The 17,284-nt window shown below is 54.3% G+C and overlaps 1 protein-coding gene and 1 long non-coding RNA gene across 3 annotated transcripts in view; one reads left to right on the top strand and one right to left on the bottom strand.

The window, feature by feature from the left end:
• Window positions 1-591: 591 nt before the first annotated feature.
• On the top strand, window positions 592-8,966 carry NYAP1 (neuronal tyrosine phosphorylated phosphoinositide-3-kinase adaptor 1). 2 transcript variants are annotated; one of them, XM_060122895.1, is made up of 7 exons: window positions 592-677; window positions 1,930-2,081; window positions 3,557-3,912; window positions 4,378-5,898; window positions 6,745-6,963; window positions 7,404-7,513; window positions 7,997-8,966. In XM_060122895.1, exons 2-7 carry the CDS (start codon window positions 2,014-2,016, stop codon window positions 8,258-8,260), a joined length of 2,538 nt encoding a protein of 845 aa, XP_059978878.1. In that variant the 5' UTR covers window positions 592-677; window positions 1,930-2,013; the 3' UTR covers window positions 8,261-8,966. The 2 variants fall into 2 exon arrangements, with proteins under 2 accessions (XP_059978878.1, XP_059978879.1); XM_060122896.1 differs by lacking the exons at window positions 592-677; window positions 7,404-7,513; window positions 7,997-8,966 and having other exon boundaries at window positions 886-2,081; window positions 6,720-6,955.
• A 118-nt stretch (window positions 8,967-9,084) lies between these two features.
• LOC132504823 (uncharacterized) overlaps window positions 9,085-17,284 on the bottom strand; it is a 43,397-nt gene continuing 35,197 nt past the window's right edge. The window contains exon 3 of the long non-coding RNA XR_009535118.1: window positions 9,085-9,512. This is a non-coding gene — a long non-coding RNA (uncharacterized LOC132504823). The remainder of the gene's footprint in view (window positions 9,513-17,284) is intronic.

Raw genomic sequence — 17,284 nt, 5'->3', positions numbered from 1 at the left:
CCTGGGGGGCGGCTGGAAGACGGGGCGCGGCCCAGGGAGCTCGCCCCCTGCTGGACAAAGACGCGGATGGTCCAGCTCCCGACTCTCAGAGCCCCTCAGCCCGGAAACCGGCCCCCCCTGCCGGCCTCGCCGCCTCACTGCACCCCGGGCCCCGCAGCCGCAACCTCGCCCGGGCCGGACGTGGTGTGCGCTCCCGGGGAGCGCCGGCTGCACGGGGTACGCGCGTGGGCGCAGGCCCCGGGTCGCCGCTGGGAGGCGCCGCTGCGCGCTGCGCCCAGCTTCGCTCCGCCGGGGCCTTGGACACCAAACCCAGCACGGCCCTGCCGGGCAGGGGCGAGGGGCTACAAGGAGCGGACGCCCCAAAGCGGGGGCGGGCTGGCGCCGGGTCCCCTGCACCCCACGACGTTTCTCCGAGTCCCCCCGCCGGCTCCGCTGGCCCAGTGCCCCCCACCCCAGCCTAGCGGCGCAGCGCAGCACGGCCACTCCCGCTCCGTCCTTGGAGGGTGTGGAAGGGTGGGTTTGGGGCCGGGGGCGGGTCTGGGGGCGGACCCGGAGGCGGGGCTGTCTCTGCGGCAGGGCCCTGTTCGGCTTCCCCCCGGTCTCTCTCTGTCTCTCCTCCTCCCTCCTCCTGCTCCGGGCGGAGCCCGGCATGGGGGGGCCGGCGCCCGGCAGGCCAGGTACGGTGATGTAGAAATTGGGGAGGCTTGGTGCGGGGAGGTGGGATGGGGGCACAAGGGGTAGGGAGGATTGGCGGGGCGAGAGACGGAGAAACCCAGGGTAGCAGGACAAGGGGAAGGGGAGGGGTGCCCGGGAACCTGGGGCCTTTGGATGGAGAGGGGGATGAAGCCGGCCAGGTTTGGAACAAACAGGGAAGGGAGAGGACGGCAGTGAGGAGGGGCGCCTAGAAGGAGAGGTGAGGCAGAAAGCGCAAAGGAGAGTGTGTTTGGGGGAAGGGAAACCAGGGCAGGTATGGAGGCCGCAGCTCAGAAGGTAGCTATGAGGCCAGACTGGACACCCCCGGGTGGGATGGAGGGGCGGGGACTGCGAGAGGGAAGCCGAGAGCCTCCCAGATCCCTGAGGAGGAAGGTGATTTGGGCGCTCAGCGAGGGAGGCGGAGACCTTCGCTGAGGGGCCAGGGTGCAGGAATAGGGGTGGACGGAAGCCCGGGCCCAGGCGAAGGACTGGTGAGGGGGTCGGCAGGGAATGGAGAGACATGGATGGGTGGTCTTGTAGCTGCCCAACTCAGAATGCCCCCACCCTTTCTCCAGCATCCCCGCCCTGCCCTCATGACACCCCCCAGCCTCAGGCCCCAAGAGGGGGTGGGGAGTCTGACCGTCTCCCCCTTCCCCAGCGGGGTGCAGTGTAGGCAAGTAGGCCCCGGCATGACTCCTTGTCTATAGGTACGTCCAGTTCGGTGCGCCGATTTGTGTGTGTGTGGAGGTCTGTGTGTGCTGTGGGTGTGTCGGGGTGTTTATGTCTGTGTGTCTGGCTGTTCCTAGGTTGTGTTTACCTGTGCCAATCAGCGTGTCTGGTCCTCTGTTGGTAGATATGGGTCTGTGGCCCGGTGGTTTGTGGGTCTGAACGTGTGTTTGTGTGGCCGCAGGGTTGCTGTAGGTTGGTGGGGCCTGTCTGTGTGGTGGCTCAGGATGTATTTACAGGATGGGATTCTGTGTCAGTCTGATCTCTCCAGAGTGTGTATCTGTGGCTCTGAACACCTTTGTCAGGGTGTGTGACTCTGGATACATGTCCGTCCGTGTCTGTACGTGTGGGTCCTGGAGGCGGCGTTGGGTTTTCTGTGTCTCCATCTGTTTTCCTCTCTCTGAGGACCAGAGTCACATCTCTGCTCCCTTCTCTCTCTTTCTCATTCATTCCTGGCCCCGACCACCCCACATCTTTCTTTTTTTTTCCTTTCCATTCCCCCCCACCAAGTGGATCCGGGACCCAGGGAGGGTCGCCCCCCGGGCCTGGTGGCGCTGAGCAGGAATCCCCAGCACCTGCCTCCTGCCCCACGACATGAACCTCCTCTACCGAAAAACCAAGCTGGAGTGGAGGCAGCACAAGGAAGAGGAGGCCAAGAGGAGGTAAGGCCGCATCCCAGATTGCCCCCTCACCTGTCCCACCTCTGCTTCCCTCGTGGCGGGGCCACATCCCTCTACCCTTCCTGACTCCAACAGCCTGGTCATCAGTCTGATCTCAGAGCCCGTGCTCACTACAGAATTGCTGGAATTGCACACGCCCTGTCCCTGCCCGGCTTCTGGCTCCTGGCTCCAGCCCCTGCCCTGGCCTCTCAGGGGGCTTCCAGCCCAGGGACACCCTGGGGCTCTTCCCCATCCCCAGAGGCCCAAGACACTCCTTCCTGACTCACCTCTGGCCTGTGATGTCCTCCTCTCTGTCAGTGTGGGCCTGGCTCCTGGTTCCCCTGTCACCTGACCTTGGAAGGGGCAGGCCCTGCTGCCCTCACAGTCCAGGGATGGGTCATTTGAGGGGCACCAGAGATGATCCATTTGGCCCCCTCCCAGTGATGGGGCTGTGTGTGTGTGGGAGGGGGGCAGGCTGGCCCTGCAGAGGAGCCAGGGCTGGGAACCAATACCCCCCCCCACACACACACACACAGCTCGCCCCCTCTCCTTGCCCTCCCGGGGACCTGGCACCTGGCCTCTTCTGTCTTGCTCCTTTCTCTTCATTCCCATCAGTGGCACAGCCGCTCGGAGCCTGAGTCAGAGCCACCTCCCTGCTCCCTTCTCCCTCCTCAAAACTGTGGAGTTTAATTCTTGTTGTTAATTAGATTAATCAGAGCTATCACTGCACTGATCTCTCCCTAATGAAGGGTTAGCAGACAGGGCCTTAATGAGAGCCCACCCCACTGCAGCTCTCCCCTCTTCCCTGCCAGCCGCACCCCCTCTTTACTTACACAGAAGCTCAGAGACAGTGAAAGGGAATGGGGGGTGAGCCTGGGAGGGTGACAGAGAGAGGACAGCGCCGAGGGAGAGGGAGAGGGAGAGGGAAAGAGAGGGAAAGAAAGAAAGAGAGAGAGGCAGGGAGGAAGAAGGATCAGCTGGGGGAGGCCGCTCTGAGGATGCGGCGGTACAGCCCGGGTCTGGGAAAGGAGGCGGTGTGGGAGTGGAGGCCGCAGCAGCCAGACATGAAGGGAGGCCAGAGGCCAGGTGTGGGCTAGCGTGAGGGTGAGAAGGAGCAGAGCCAGGGTGGCAGAAGCATGTGCCAGGCGGGGCTGCGCTGCCTGGGTTTGCATCTCTATGTACGAAGTTGTCCACACGTGTGTGTGCACCAGAGATGCCCAGGCTGGGGTCGGCCAGCTCCAGGAATGCTCCCTTGCACACAGGCTCACCCCTTCTCTCATCCCTGCCTTTTTCAAAGCCTAGAAATTCAGTCTGAAGCTTCTTTAGTGCTTTGGACCCTCAGGCTCCCCCCATCTCCACCCCGGCCCCCCTCCTCCTACCTGGGAGGCCACAGGGTTGCAAACCCCTCTTGGGGTATGGGAGCCGGAGGCCCAGGCCTGAGGCCCGACCTCTGCTCCATCTGGGCCTTCTCTCCCCAGCTCCAGTAAGGAGGGGGCTCCTGCAGGCTCCTCGGGGCCCGGGGCCGGCCCAGGGCCGGGGGTCCGCGTGCGGGACGTTGCCTCGCTGCGCCGCTCGCTCAGGATGGGCTTCATGACGATGCCCGCCTCCCAAGAGCACACCCCCCACCCCTGCCGCAGCGCCATGGCCCCACGCTCCCTCTCCTGCCACTCGGTGGGCAGCATGGACAGCGTGGGGGGCGTGCCTGGGGGGGGCGGGGGGGGCCTCACAGAGGACGGCAGCACCCGAAGACCCCCGGCCAAGCCCCGGAGACACCCCAGCACCAAGCTCAGCATGGCAGGGCCGGGGGCAGAGACGCCCCCCAGCAAGAAAGCAGGTGAGACACCAGCACCCCTGCCCAGTAGGAGCCGGGAGCTGGGAGGATCCATTCCAGGCCAGGGGAGGCCTGCCGGGAGGGTTCATTCAGGGAAGAACCAAGGAAGTGGAAGGTTCCATTCTCAGAAGGAGTGGGGGGGTTCCTTTTTGGAAGGGCCTGAGATGAACCATTCAAGGGCAGGGGAAGATCCTTGAAAAGTTCATTCTTGGGAAAGGGGTGGCCCTGGAGGGCCTTGAGGGTCAGGGAGAATTGAGGGTGGGAGCTGCAGATTCTGGGGCGTTCATTAGAAGGACAGGAGGCAGACCGGTAGGAAAAGAACCCACTGGGGCTGTAAGTTGAGGGATGTGGGGAAAATGAAGAGGCAGAAATGTCCTTGCCGGTGAGTCAAGAGGTCACACTGGGTCTCCCCATTTCCTTCCTCGACTTACAGCCCGGTTTCTTGTTCTCTTTCCCATTCCTGCCCAGGCTCACAGAAGCCAACCCCGGAGGGCCGCGAGTCCAGCCGGAAGGTTCCTCCACAGAAGCCCAGGCGAAGTCCCAACACCCAGCTCTCTGTCTCCTTTGATGAGTCCTGTCCCCCAGCCGCCTCTCCTCGAGGGGGGAACCCGCCCCTTCACCGCCTCAGTAGGGGGTCCTGTGTAGCTGGGGACCCTGAGGTGGGTGCCCAGGAAGAGGAGCCGGTGTATATTGAGATGGTGGGGGATGTCTTCAGGGGAGGAGGGCGGAGTGGAGGGGGACTGACTGGGCCCCCTCTTGGGGGTGGGGGGGGGCCGACCCCAACGGCTGGCGCTGACTCGGACTCAGAAGAGAGCGAGGCCATATACGAGGAGATGAAGTACCCGCTGCCCGAGGAGGCCGGGGAAGGCCGCGCCAATGGGGCCCCTCCGTTGACGGCAAGCTCCACACCGCACCAGCCTCACGCCCTTCAGCTCCACACCCAGCGCCGTCCAGCTTCAGCCCTCCCGAGCCGGAGGGAGGGGACGCCCACGAAGACCACTCCTTGTGAAATCCCGCCGCCCTTCCCCAACCTCCTCCAGCACCGTCCTCCACTCCTGGCCTTCCCCCAGGCCAAGCCTGCTTCCCGAGCCCCTGGCGATGGGGTCTCGAGGCTACCAGTCCTTTGCCACTCCAAGGAGCCAGCCGGCTCCACCCCAGCTCCCCAAGTGCCTGCCCGGGAGCGGGAGACGCCTCCCCCACCGCCTCCGCCTCCCGCTGCCAACCTGCTGCTGCTGGGACCCTCGGGCCGAGCCCGGAGCCACTCGACACCCTTGCCGCCCCAGGGCTCTGGCCAGCCCCGGGGGGAGAGGGAGCTCCCCAATTCCCACAGCATGATCTGCCCCAAGGCGGCAGGGGTGCCAGCAGCCCCTCCTGCCCCGGCTGCCTTGCTCCCTGGCCCCCCCAAGGACAAGGCCGTGTCTTACACCATGGTGTACTCAGCAGTCAAGGTGACCACGCACTCCGTCCTGCCCACCGGTCCGCCCCTGGGCGCTGGGGAGCCAAAGACGGAGAAGGAGATCTCAGTCCTCCACGGGATGCTGTGCACCCGCTCGAGACCCCCCGTGCCTGGGAAGTCCAGCCCCCATGGCGGGGCTATGGGCGCAGCAGCTGGGGTTCTCCACCACCGCGCCTGCCTGGCCTCCCCACACAGCCTTCCGGACCCAACTGCAGGCCCCCTGCCCCCCCTCTGGACCTACCCAGCTGCGGCAGCTGGGCTCAAGAGACCCCCTGCCTATGAGAGCCTCAAGGCTGGGGGGGTGCTGAATAAGGGCTGTGGAATGGGGGCTCCATCCCCCGTGGTCAAGATCCAGCTGCAGGAGCAAGGGACCGACGGGGGGGCCTTTGCCAGCCTTTCTTGTGCCCACGTCATCGCCAGCGCGGGGACACCAGAAGAGGAAGAAGAGGAGATGGGTGCCTCGACGTTTGGGGCAGGCTGGGCTCTGCAGAGGAAGGTCCTGTATGGCGGGAGGAAGGCGAAAGAGCTGGACAGTGAGTGAGGAGGGGGTGACGGGGAGGGGACAGGGGATGTCCGTGATGATTTGGGGGAGGTGTTGAAGGGCATACTTGGAAGCCACAGCCCATTGTCCTGAACTGGGAACTTTTCTGGGAGACAAGAGAGATGGGGGCATGCAGCAGACTGAAGGGATGGGGTCCCCGTGTGTGCTCTGGAGGGGCAGGAAGACCTGGGATGGGGACGGGGTAGAATCTGGTCTCCTCCTCCTGCCCTGTCCCGCTCTGTTCCCTGCCCCTCCCTTCGCTGGGCTGCAGGGGTGTGTTTGTGAGTGTGCGCACACTAGGAGCTAAACACAGCTGCCTCCCAGCCGTTACCATGGCAACCCATCCAGACAGGAGGGAGAGGAGAGGGAGGCCCCTACCGTTGCTTGGCAACGCAATGCTCTGCCAGGCTTACTCTGGGAGATGAGCTTAGTTCACATGCAGCCCTTCCCCCAATGCCCCCCTTCTCACTTCCCGGCTTTGGGAATTCTCCCCCTCCTAGGGAACAGCCCCCCCGGTCTCTGTTTCAGACGGTGTTTATTCTGGCACTGTCTGGGGCTGGAGGGGCTCTGAAGTTAAACTGGGGTAGGGGAGACCCCTCTGAACAGGGAAGAGGGTTTGGCAGCAGTAAATATCTATGATTCTCAGCCCAGGGGTGGTGCCAGGACTGGCGTCCCTCCTTCTGTGTATGTTCTGTGTGAAGCAGGGCCCCCCCCCTTCCCAGCTGTGACCTGCAACGGGGCAAGTTACTTCTGGTCCACCCAGGCCGCGGTGTGTATAGCTGGGGGGACAGCAAGACCCTTCTCCTTGTACAGTCTCAGAGCTCTCCTTGTCACCCAGGAGAGGTCGAGGACAGTGTCCAGGCCTGGAATGGCAGTGCCGAGGGTGCAGGCAAGGTGGAGCGTGAGGACAGAGGCTCTGTGGCATCAGGGATCCCAGTGAGGAGCCAGGGGGCAGAGGGCCTGCTGGCCAGGATCCACCACGGAGGGGACCGAGGAGGAAGCCGCCCCGCGCTGCCCATACCCTGCCAGACCTTCCCCGCCTGCCACCGCAACGGAGGTGACACGCTCAAGCCCTCGTACACCAGCACACAGATGGGCGGGCTGGGGGGAATCTCTCAGGGTCCTCATCCTGGGCCCTATATTTTTTTTTTTGCTGTACGCGGGCCTCTCACTGCTGTGGCCTCTCCGGTTGCGGAGCACAGGCTCCGGACGCACAGGCCCAGCGGCCATGGCTCACGGGCCCAGCCGCTCCGTGGCATGTGGGATCCTCCCTGACCGGGGCACGAACCCGTGTCCCCTGCATCGGCAGGCGGACTCCCAACCACTGTGCCACCCGGGAAGCCCCTGGGCCCTACATTATAATACCACATCTCCAACCCCTTTCCTCCTCTAATGAGGCTGGGGGTGGGGGCGGCCTGGCACGGGCTGTCCTCAGGGAACTGGGGGAGGGGAACGTGGAAGCCCCTTCCCTTCTCACCCCTCTGTCTTCTGCCTCAGACTTCACGGGAGGCTACCGCCTGGGGCGCTCCGCCTCCACCTCAGGAGTCCGGCAGGCCGCGCTCCACACCCCTCGGCCCTGCAGCCAGCCCAGGGATGCCCCGAGCCAGGTGAGGAGGGAGACGGGGTTGGGCATTTTATTTGTGAAGGAACAGGTAGGCAAGAAGGCCCGGGTGAGTGAAGAAAGGCAAGACTTCAGGCTGGGGCCTGCCACAGACTAACGGGGACGGCTGGAGAGCGAGGGGGTGGGGGAGATCCTGGGTAGCCAGCCAGGGCCGCCACTGGCCGACGTGCGCCTTTGTGCGTTGCGTTTAGAAAGAGACATCCCCTCTGGGTGGAAAAATGCATCCTGCTGGGAAGACAGCTTTGAAAAGGCGCCCCTTCCTGGGGTGAGACACGCACCGCCTGGCACCAGGGCGCAGGGAGAGAGGACGGAGGCCTTGGGGGCAAGAGAGGACTTGTTTCTGGGCCAAGCATTGGCCTCGGCGCTCGGCGGTGGGGACAGGGCCGGGTGACTCTGAGGTCCTTGACCCCCTTATTCCTCCCTCCCCCCCCATCCCCGTCGGGGCCGGCGGCGGGAGGAAGGGACACAGATCCAGCCTGCGCTGCCGCTGCCGCTGCCGCTGCCCCTGCCGCCCCAGGCCACCCGCGAGCGCGACGGCAAGCTGCTGGAGGTGATCGAGCGCAAGCGCTGCGTGTGCAAGGAGATCAAGGCGCGCCACCGTCCCGACCGCGGCCTCTGCAAGCAGGAGAGCATGCCCATCCTCCCCAGCTGGCGGCGCGGGCCTGAGCCCCGCAAGTCCGGCACCCCGCCCTGCCGCCGGCAGCACACAGTCCTCTGGGACACCGCTATCTGAGGAGGCCGGGGCGCCGGGACCGGGGAGCGGGGCGGGGGAGACCGGCCTCGAAAGAGGGACGCTTGAAGGACCAGGTGAGAGAGAGCCGGGGAGAACCTCTGCCCTCCACCCTAGCCCCCGAGACGGGGAGTCGGCCGGGCCCATCGGGTTGGGGGCGCCAAGCAGCACCCCCAGAAACTTGGGGGAGGGTTGGCTTGAGGTTGGGAGTGAGGCCCTCCGCCGCTCTTCCCACTGAGCCAAGCAGACCCCTTCTCTTGAGGGGGCGAAGGCCAAGCCCAGGTCAGCATGGGGAAGGAGGGAAGGGTCAGGGAGGAAGAAGGGGGGGCGGGTCAGCGAGGGACAGGGACCGGAGAGTGAGAGGTAGAGGGGCTCTTTTAGAGAGTGGGGAGTGGGGGAGGTGCTGTTTATTTTGTTATTTATTTTGGGCTGGGGGGCAATTCTTGGCCCTTCTGATCTACTCCTGAACAGGGAGTGGGGAATTGCAGGCAAGTAAAGGGAACCAAGCTGGCACTCTCCCCAACGCCTAAAGGCCCTGCTATCCACGCCCCGCCAAAGCTAGGGACAGGTCTGGAGTGGGGAGTGGAGCAGGAGAAGGGTGGGGCTCGGGGAGCCCGGGGGCCAGAGGGCTCATTTACAGTATTTACAAGTCGCCAGTATTTGGTAGTGAGCTTGGCCTGCTCTGAAGCGGGCATCTTCCTTAGCTCCAGGGTGAGGGTCTGGCACCTGGGATGGGGGGGATGATGGGGAAGGAGGGAAATTTTCGCGGGTGGGGGGCGGGCAGGGTATTTATTTAAATTAAAAAGCAAAACAAAAAACTCAGAAGAGATGTCAGGAACTTTTTTTTAATTCCTTTCTTTTCAGAATAATATATTAAAAGACTAACGATCCTAGAACTGGCTTCTTATGTTTCAGTGCGCTCCGCCTTTCATATACCCGTCCCGTTTTCACTCTTGCCCCTGGTTGGTGGGAGCCAGAGGTTGTGCAGGGCGGGTTACTATGGCACGTGAGAGGGAGAGGTGGAGCTGGAGGAAAGTCTTTGGGAACGCCACCGTGCAGTGACTCAGCAAACCCTAATTGAGCATCTGATGTGTGCGTGGCCGTGCGCCGATGCAGAAGGAACGTTCCGACTGAAGCCTGTCCTCAAGCAGCTTGTAGTCTATTCAGGGAGGTGAGATACCTGAGCCGACACCAGGCAGTGCTCCAGGAGTAGGAGAGGGAGAGAGCTGGACTCCTCCGACAAGGTACAGTGAGCCTAAAAGTACAGGTAAGGTTTGGATGAGCAGGGGGAAGGTCCCAAGCTCGTGTCATGATTATCTGCCGTGGTGGGATGGGCACAGCAACTGTGTTTAAATGATGCTGAGGGCAGTGAGTCAACCTTGATGAAGCTGGTGGAGAAGGAGGGGCCTCAAAGCAAGAGGCTGGTCCTCAAGAAGGAATCCAGGGAGGAGGATAAAAAGAGTGTCTGGGAGAATGGAAGGCAAAGGGACAGTTTGCAAGATGCAACTGAAAGAAAACATCCTCTGATGGGGATGAAGGGGCCGAAGCGGGTATCCACGAAGCCCAAGTTTGGCGCTCAGGTGGCTGAGGAAATGATCAGCCTGACACAGCATGGAAAGTGGGGTTGAGAGGGGCCGTGAGGGAAGAATGTTGACTGGGAAGCAATGGCGAATATTCAGGTTTGTTACCAGCTAGACCAGAGATTCAAAAATGCAAGGATGATACCAGAGATGCCTTTTAGTTCTGTATTTATACGCATACATATTAGAGAAATTCTAATCAGCACATCAGAACACTACTTGTTATGTCACAGCAGTTATTGCACAAGATAAGGCTAAATTTATTTTTAATGAATTGGTTTAAAGAAAAACAGTAAGCAAATAAATAACAGTACAGGTGGAATACAGAATACGAAAAATTATGACAGTGGTGTGAGAATTTTTGAAATTTAGGAAATACCAAGTTAGAGATAAGACGATGATGGTTTGGGAGAGCCGACAAGACTGGATGTTAGGAGTCATCAACATAGAGATGGTACTCAAGGCCAAGACTGAGCTCCATAGAGAGGGTGTGGACAGAGATAAGAGTTAAGAACAAGGAATAGCTTTTAAATTATTTATGTTTCTTTTAAATTTCACTATATATATATATAGTGAAATGATCACCGTGATAAGTTTAGTTAACATCCATCACCACAAATACTTACAATTTTTTTTTCTTGTGATGAGAACTTTTAAGATGTACCCTCTTAGCAACTTTCAAACATAGAATATAATATTGTTAATTATAGTTACCATGCTGTACATGACCTCTTCAGGACTTACTTATCTTATAACTGGAAGTTTGTACCTTTTGACCACCTCCCGTTTTTCCCCACCTCCCACCTCCCAGCTCTGGCAACCAATCTCTCTGTATCTATGAGTTTGGTTTTCTTTCTTTTTTTTTTTTTTTCAGATTCTACATATAAATGAGATCATACGGTATTTGCCTTTCTCTGTCTGACTTATTTCACTTAGCATCATGCCTTCAAGGTCCATCCATGTTGTCGAAAATGGCAGGATTTCCAATAGTTTTTTAATAATTAGTTAGGAAGTTAATGGAAGGAAATATCTCATTTATAAGAGCAACAAGAATCATAAAATATCTAAGAGTACTTTAACAAGAAAAGTATAGGACCTCTATTCGATTAATCAATAAAACTAAAGTACTTTGAGTTTCTCAACCAAGGAAGACTTGAATAGGCAGAGTAATAACTAGTTCTTAAATAGGAAGACCGTAATGTAAAAGATGTAAGTCTTCCCTAAATCAGTAAATTCAATGAAGTCTCTAAATCTCAAAAGGATAATTTGGGAAACTTGACAAAACTATTCAAAAGTTTATCCAGAATGATAATGAGAAAAACCAGAACATTCCGAAACAGATGAGTAAGGGGGGGACCTGGCCTATCAAATATTGAAAGCACAGTGAGCTGGGATTGGCACAGGAATGGCACAATCTATCAGAACAGAGTCCAGAAATAGCAGCAAATGCACATGGGAATCTAGCATGTACATGATAAAGGTGGCACTTGAATAGTGGGGAAAAGATGATTTGATAATTGTTTCTTGAACAATTAGCTAGTCAAGGGAGAGTGTGGGAAGCTGGATTTCTATTTCATTCATTACATCGAAAGATTTAAATGTAAAAACAAAATATTAAAAGGGAGAAGTGGGTGAACATTCTTATAACCTTGGGAGGGAGGAGGCCTTTCTAAAATGATATGAAAACCAGTAACATGTAAATCAACTATACTCCAATAAAAATTAGAAAAAAAAAAAACTAACAAATAAACCAAAAGGCATTTAAGTTTGATCTCATTCACAGCTAAAACTTCTATATGGCAAATCCAAACTAGAAACATTAAACAAGGAAGTTATTTCTAACACATATTAAAAAGATTGATACAATATATGAGAAAGATTTGTGAGTTGATAAGAAAAAGAAAAAACAACCCCAGCAAACGCGAACAAAGGACATGAACAGACAATTCACCAAAGAAAGAGAAATTACCAACAAACGTACGTGCTCAACCTTAACAATGAGTACTGCAAAATAAAACCATAATAAAACACTTTTCACCCATCAGACAAAACTGAAAAAAATTCGTAACATCAGTCTGGCAAGTATGTGCAGAAGACAGGCATTCATTGTGTAAATGTAAATTAATACAGTCTCTCTGGAGGTCGGTTTAAAAATATTTATGAAAATCTTAAATGTGCATGGTTTTGACTCAGAAATTCCATTTCCAGGAATTTATCCTACGGAAATTGTTACACAGGTGTGCAAAGCTAAATGCACAAGGGTGCTAATTGCAGCATTGTTTGAAATAATGAAAAACTGGAAACAACCCCAAAGTTCATCAGTATGGCACTGACTAAATAATTATGGGAACAATGGAAAACTAAAACTGTTAAATAGAATGCAGGAAATATAGATGTTCTAAACACAAGAAGCAGTTCCCAATAAATTAATAAGTGAATAAAGCAATGTGCAGAAAAGGACATACAGAGAAAGCCCAGTTTTAGAAAAATTATTTATTCATAAACGTTTATGTAGGTCTGGAAGGAAATACACCAGATAGTTGATGGTGATGATTTTGAGGTCTGAGAAGAGAGGAGACTTAAGTTTACTTTTAAAAAATAGTAACATTTATATTGCTTGAATTTTTATGTCTTCATTCTGAAATCAGAAGATAGATATTATTTTCTAAAAAAGAAAAACAGTGCTCAGTGACAAGAAGCAGAGGCAGGCACGAGGTGTCAGGGACTGTGGAGCTGGCGTGTGTGGGTTCAAGTCCCAGATCAGCACTAACAGCTAAGTTTCTCACTTTCCTTATCTGTAAAATGGGAATGATTAGAGGGTTGTTGAGGAGATTGAATAAGATAGCACAGTGCCTCCTTTGAGGCTGAAGAGAGATGGGTAGGGATACAGACCAAGATGGGGGAGATGAGAAAGAGACCAGAACCTCAGCAAGGCTGGAGTGACAGAGTCAGGGTAGGAGGGGCTCAGGCAGAGGCAGGCAGCTGAGGCTGCCATGAGCCAGAGGTACACAGCCCTTCTGCTAGGTGTACAAGATCAAAGGCCTGAGAAGAGTTAGAAGTTGAAAGAACAGGGTGTGCTGGAATTATAAACCTCACATAGCATCTGGAGGAATGAGCATCCCCTGGGAAGTCAGCCTGGACCCAGCCCTGCCTGCCTGACACCTGGTAAAACTCACCTGGGACTCCACATCCCTTCCTGGGGTCACCAAGGCACTTCCGACGCTGACTTTCTACTTTTTGAAACCCCAGCAAAGCAGGGAACTCTAGGGCAGCACAGCCAGAGGTGAGAGGGCCCTGGAACATTCAAGTCAAGAGGGAGGCAGGAGCTGGGTCGGGGAGACCTTTACTGGGGGGGGAATGCTTTTCGAACCAAAGGGGAGAGAAAAAAAAGACCTCAGAAATAACACCTGCCTTATCTTTCATGGCCCATTTTACCCATTGAGATCATGTTTCAGCTCTGATGAGAGATTTCTATCAAAGATTACTAGGATCACATCAAAAAGACTCAGGAGCAAATCTGAAGAGGCTCCCAATGGCCAAAGGATGGGATAATTGGAGCATCAGGAAGGGTAAGAACTGCAATGGACTGAGTTAAATTCATGAGTTCATAATGGCTGAAAAATTGCTCGCCTTTGGAGGATGCCAGAGAATCACTTCATTATTTTGAAAACTCGTAAGTAAAGGGAAAAATCAAGCATCTATCTGCCTTTATCAGATCACCGATGAAGGGAAGTTTTTCTTTATAGAACTCTTCCAGCTAATGAACAAAGATAGAATTTTAGAATTGGAGCATCACCCTGAAGGAGTGGATCCAGGTAGAGTTTCAACAGCAGCTAACATCACATAGCACATTATAAGAGACAACCAGACATTCTATGCCTCCTGATGGAAGAATGCACCACCACCTATGAAGTGTTGCTGCCCCCTAAAAATCGAACCTAGGAATATGATCAAGCCTCTAGATGCCACTACCAATTACAGAAAATACAGGGGAGAGGAGAACACATTGAACACCAGCAAAATTAGGACTGTGGGAAACACCTCGGGGCAAACCACCTGGATTCCTCCACAAATATATCACCAGGGAAAATAAAGAGATGGAGCAACAACCCATAGATTAAAAGAGACTGCAAAAGACATATCATCCACTGTGATTTATGGACCTTATTTAGATCCTGATTCAACCAAATAAACTGACTTCTTACATTTATGGGACAATTGGGATTATGGCTACTGGCTGGATATTTGATGATATTAAGGAATTATTAATTTTTTAGGCATGATAATGTATTGTGGTTGTGTATTTTTGAGTCCTTAAAGAGATAGTACTGAAATATTAATGGGATAAATTATGTGAGGTCTGGGATTCACTTCAGAATAAAAAGGAAAGGGAGAAAGTGCATTGGGTCGGGAGGGGAGGGGGGATGAAACAAGAATGACCATGAGTTGATCATTGTTGAGGCTGGTAGAATGTTTTGTCTACACTTGGGTCTGTTTGAAATTTTCCACAATAAAAAGGGTTGTTGTTTTTTTAAAAGTCAGTGTGATGAGTCAAAAATTTTCCTCCTTTGAAAAAAAATGAGGGTCGTGATCAAACAATCTATGAAGCCCCTCCCAGACCGCACTCCCTCTCTAATTAAAAATAACCTTTTATTTTTACAAAGCAATATATATGCATTTTAGAAAGTCATCAAATATTGAAAAGAACAAAATAAACACCATATTTCCACCACCCAGAGGTTACCATTTCACAGCTTACTGTATAACATTACAGGAATTTTCCTATGCATATATATGTTTTTTAACAAAATGAGATTATCTTGCACATGCTGTTTTGAAAGCCGCTATTCTCCATTAATGGTCTCCACTTCCCCATGTCAATAGATTTTCTTTTTTTGTTTTTTAAATAAATTTATTTATTTATTTTTGGCTGCTTTGGGTCTTTGTTGCTGTGCGCGGGCTTCCTCTAGCTGCAGTGAGCGGGGGCTACTCTTCGTTGCAGTGCAAGGGCTTCTCATTGCGGTGGCTTCTCTTTGTTGAGGAGCATGGGCTCTAGGCGTGTGGGCTTCAGTAGTTGTGGTGCGTGGGCTCAGTAGTTGTGGCATGTGGGCTCAGTAGTTAGGGTGTGTGGCCTTAGTTGCTCCGTGGCTTGTGGGATCTTCCCGGGCCTGGGCTCAAACCCGTGTTCCCTGCACTGGCAGGCGGATTCTTAACCACTATGCCACCAGGGAAGTCCCAATAGATTTTCATTTTATCTAATATCCAGGCTGTATATACATTTCCCTAATTGTGCCCCAAAGTGTCCTGGTGTCTTAATCAGCATGGGCTGCCATAACAAAATACCATAGAGTGGGTGGCTTAAACAACAGACGTTTATTTCTCACAGTTCTGGAGGCTGGGAAGTCCAAGATCAAGGTGCTGGCCAATTCCGTTCCTGGTGAGAGGCCTCTTCCTGGTTTGCAGCCAGCCAGCCACCTTCTTATTGTGTCTTCAGTTGGTGGAGAGAGAGCGGCTCTAGTCTTTCTTTCTCTTCAGAGGACACTAATCCTCTTAAGGATTAGGGCCCCACCCCCATGACATCATGTAAACCCAATCACCTCTCAAAGATCTCCCTCCCAAATGCTATCACACTGGAGCATATTCAACATGTGATTTTCAGACCGAGATTCTATCCAGAACCAGGCATTGCAACCGGTGGTTATGTTTCTCTGTCTCGTCTAATTTGACACATTATCTTTGCTTCCTTTGTTCCTATAACTCACACTCCCTGCATTGTGCTTGGTTGTTTCCTCAGGGTGCCTCTAAGGTTTATAGGCACAAAGAGTTAGAGTCGCTTGCTATTCAGACTCGGGTGCCCCTAATAGATGCACCTTCAGAGGGGCAGCCTGTTTTGAGGGTACAGCTTCCATTCTTGCTTGCTCCTCTGCCCGGTCCAAACTGCCCCCAGGATGAAGTGAGGAGCATTGTGGCTGGGGACTCAGCCAGGCCACCCACTGGCCTCTGCTACCACCCCAGGGCAATCTTTTGCCACCAAAAATGGCTGCGAGCCAGAAACCGCAGGCTGGAGGCACCAGAGGTTGGTGTCACCACCATTTCAAAAACTTTCCACTGACCAACCGGTGACCTTATGCTGATTGTGTTTGACATTCCTGCCTTAAAGCCCAGGGATGGGTGGAACGGGGAGATGTACACATTCCAGAAATTTCAGAGTCATGAGGGGAGACTTTCTGGAAAAATTAGCAACCAGAGGGAAATTTTTAAATTATATATATTACTTATCTCACTGCCCATTCAGATCTGAAGTCACTTTGTTCATTTAGTAACATAAAATGCATCCTTGCATTTGGGTCATAAAACTGTCATGGTTGGTCTACTTAGAGATAAGGAAATCTAAAAAATGGAGGACACCTCCCCCCTCGATTTTGAGGTTAGGGTGGGTGAGTGGAAAGGTCTATGGGGAAAAGTTCCCCTGCTCTCCTTTTTTTTCTTTCTTCCTTTCCCACCTAGCAGGTCCTAAGGCAAGAGAAAGAAGACAGCTCCTAACAGGAATTTCTTATAGAGGCAAAGCCATACACCCGGGGAGGGAAGGGCCCCTGACCACAGAACAGACCTGAACAGGGAGAGTCGGCTTCTAGAATTCCCTGCTGGGGTGGGGGTTATCCACATCCTTCCCAAGAAGAGAATAGGTGGCTGCCTACCCAACATTGCTGCCCTCAATCATTGCTTTGAATGAGGCCTGCCCCCAGCCCACCCTTCTCATGATGGATGGAGGATTGCCCTTCCACTGCCCTTCTGAAGTGTGGGGGTGCCTCTCTGGGAGAAGGGGCATTGCCCCATCCACCAACAGACCACTGCTCTTTACACCTTGGAAAGGGAGTCCACTTGGGCTTTACAGTGTATGCAATGGGGGCAGGTACAAGAGGACAGCAGCGAGGCCAGCCATTGCTGGTGCAGATGAAGAAACAGCATCAAACCACCAGATCAATTCAGGGAGAGGATGGACGGGGTGCAGCTGTAGAGGCATCCAGCCAAGGAGGCAATCAACAGCTGTCCCTCCCAGAAGGGTGAGCGGGATGAGCTCAGGTGGCCAGAAAGTGACTGTGGCACCCTGGGTAGGCCCAGTGGACAAGAGTCCCTGACTCTGGTGGTACTGCGGCCCAAGAGGAGACTCTACCACCCAGCTGATGTGCTAATTGCATGGTTCTCAACTGGGCGCTTTTGCCCCCCCAGGGGACGTCTGGCAATAATACTATTGGTTGTCTCAACTGAAAATGGAGTTGCTCCTGGCATCTAGCAGGTAGAGGCCAGAGGGGCTGCCTGAATATCCTACAATGCACAGGACAGTCCCCCTACCAGCACCTGGTCTGAAAGAAGCTTCTGGTCTGAAATGTCAATAGCATTGAGATCAAGAAACCTTGTGTCTTGGGACTCCCCTGGTGGTGCAGTG

The sequence above is a fragment of the Lagenorhynchus albirostris genome, chromosome 15 (genome assembly GCF_949774975.1).
Source record: "Lagenorhynchus albirostris chromosome 15, mLagAlb1.1, whole genome shotgun sequence".
Taxonomy (NCBI): domain Eukaryota; kingdom Metazoa; phylum Chordata; class Mammalia; order Artiodactyla; family Delphinidae; genus Lagenorhynchus; species Lagenorhynchus albirostris.
Note: the sequence above shows the minus strand (reverse complement) of the source record. Positions and strands in the feature narration are given on the sequence as shown.

Bases quoted from the DNA above. Each gene is read 5' to 3' on its own strand.
- NYAP1 (XM_060122895.1), top strand. From the start codon at position 2,014: ATGAACCTCCTCTACCGAAAAACCAAGCTGGAGTGGAGGCAGCACAAG. The intron at 3,913-4,377 runs GTGAGACACCAG...ATTCCTGCCCAG, and splicing joins GCCCCCCAGCAAGAAAGCAG to GCTCACAGAAGCCAACCCCG. The intron at 5,899-6,744 runs GTGAGTGAGGAG...CTTGTCACCCAG, and splicing joins GAAGGCGAAAGAGCTGGACA to GAGAGGTCGAGGACAGTGTC.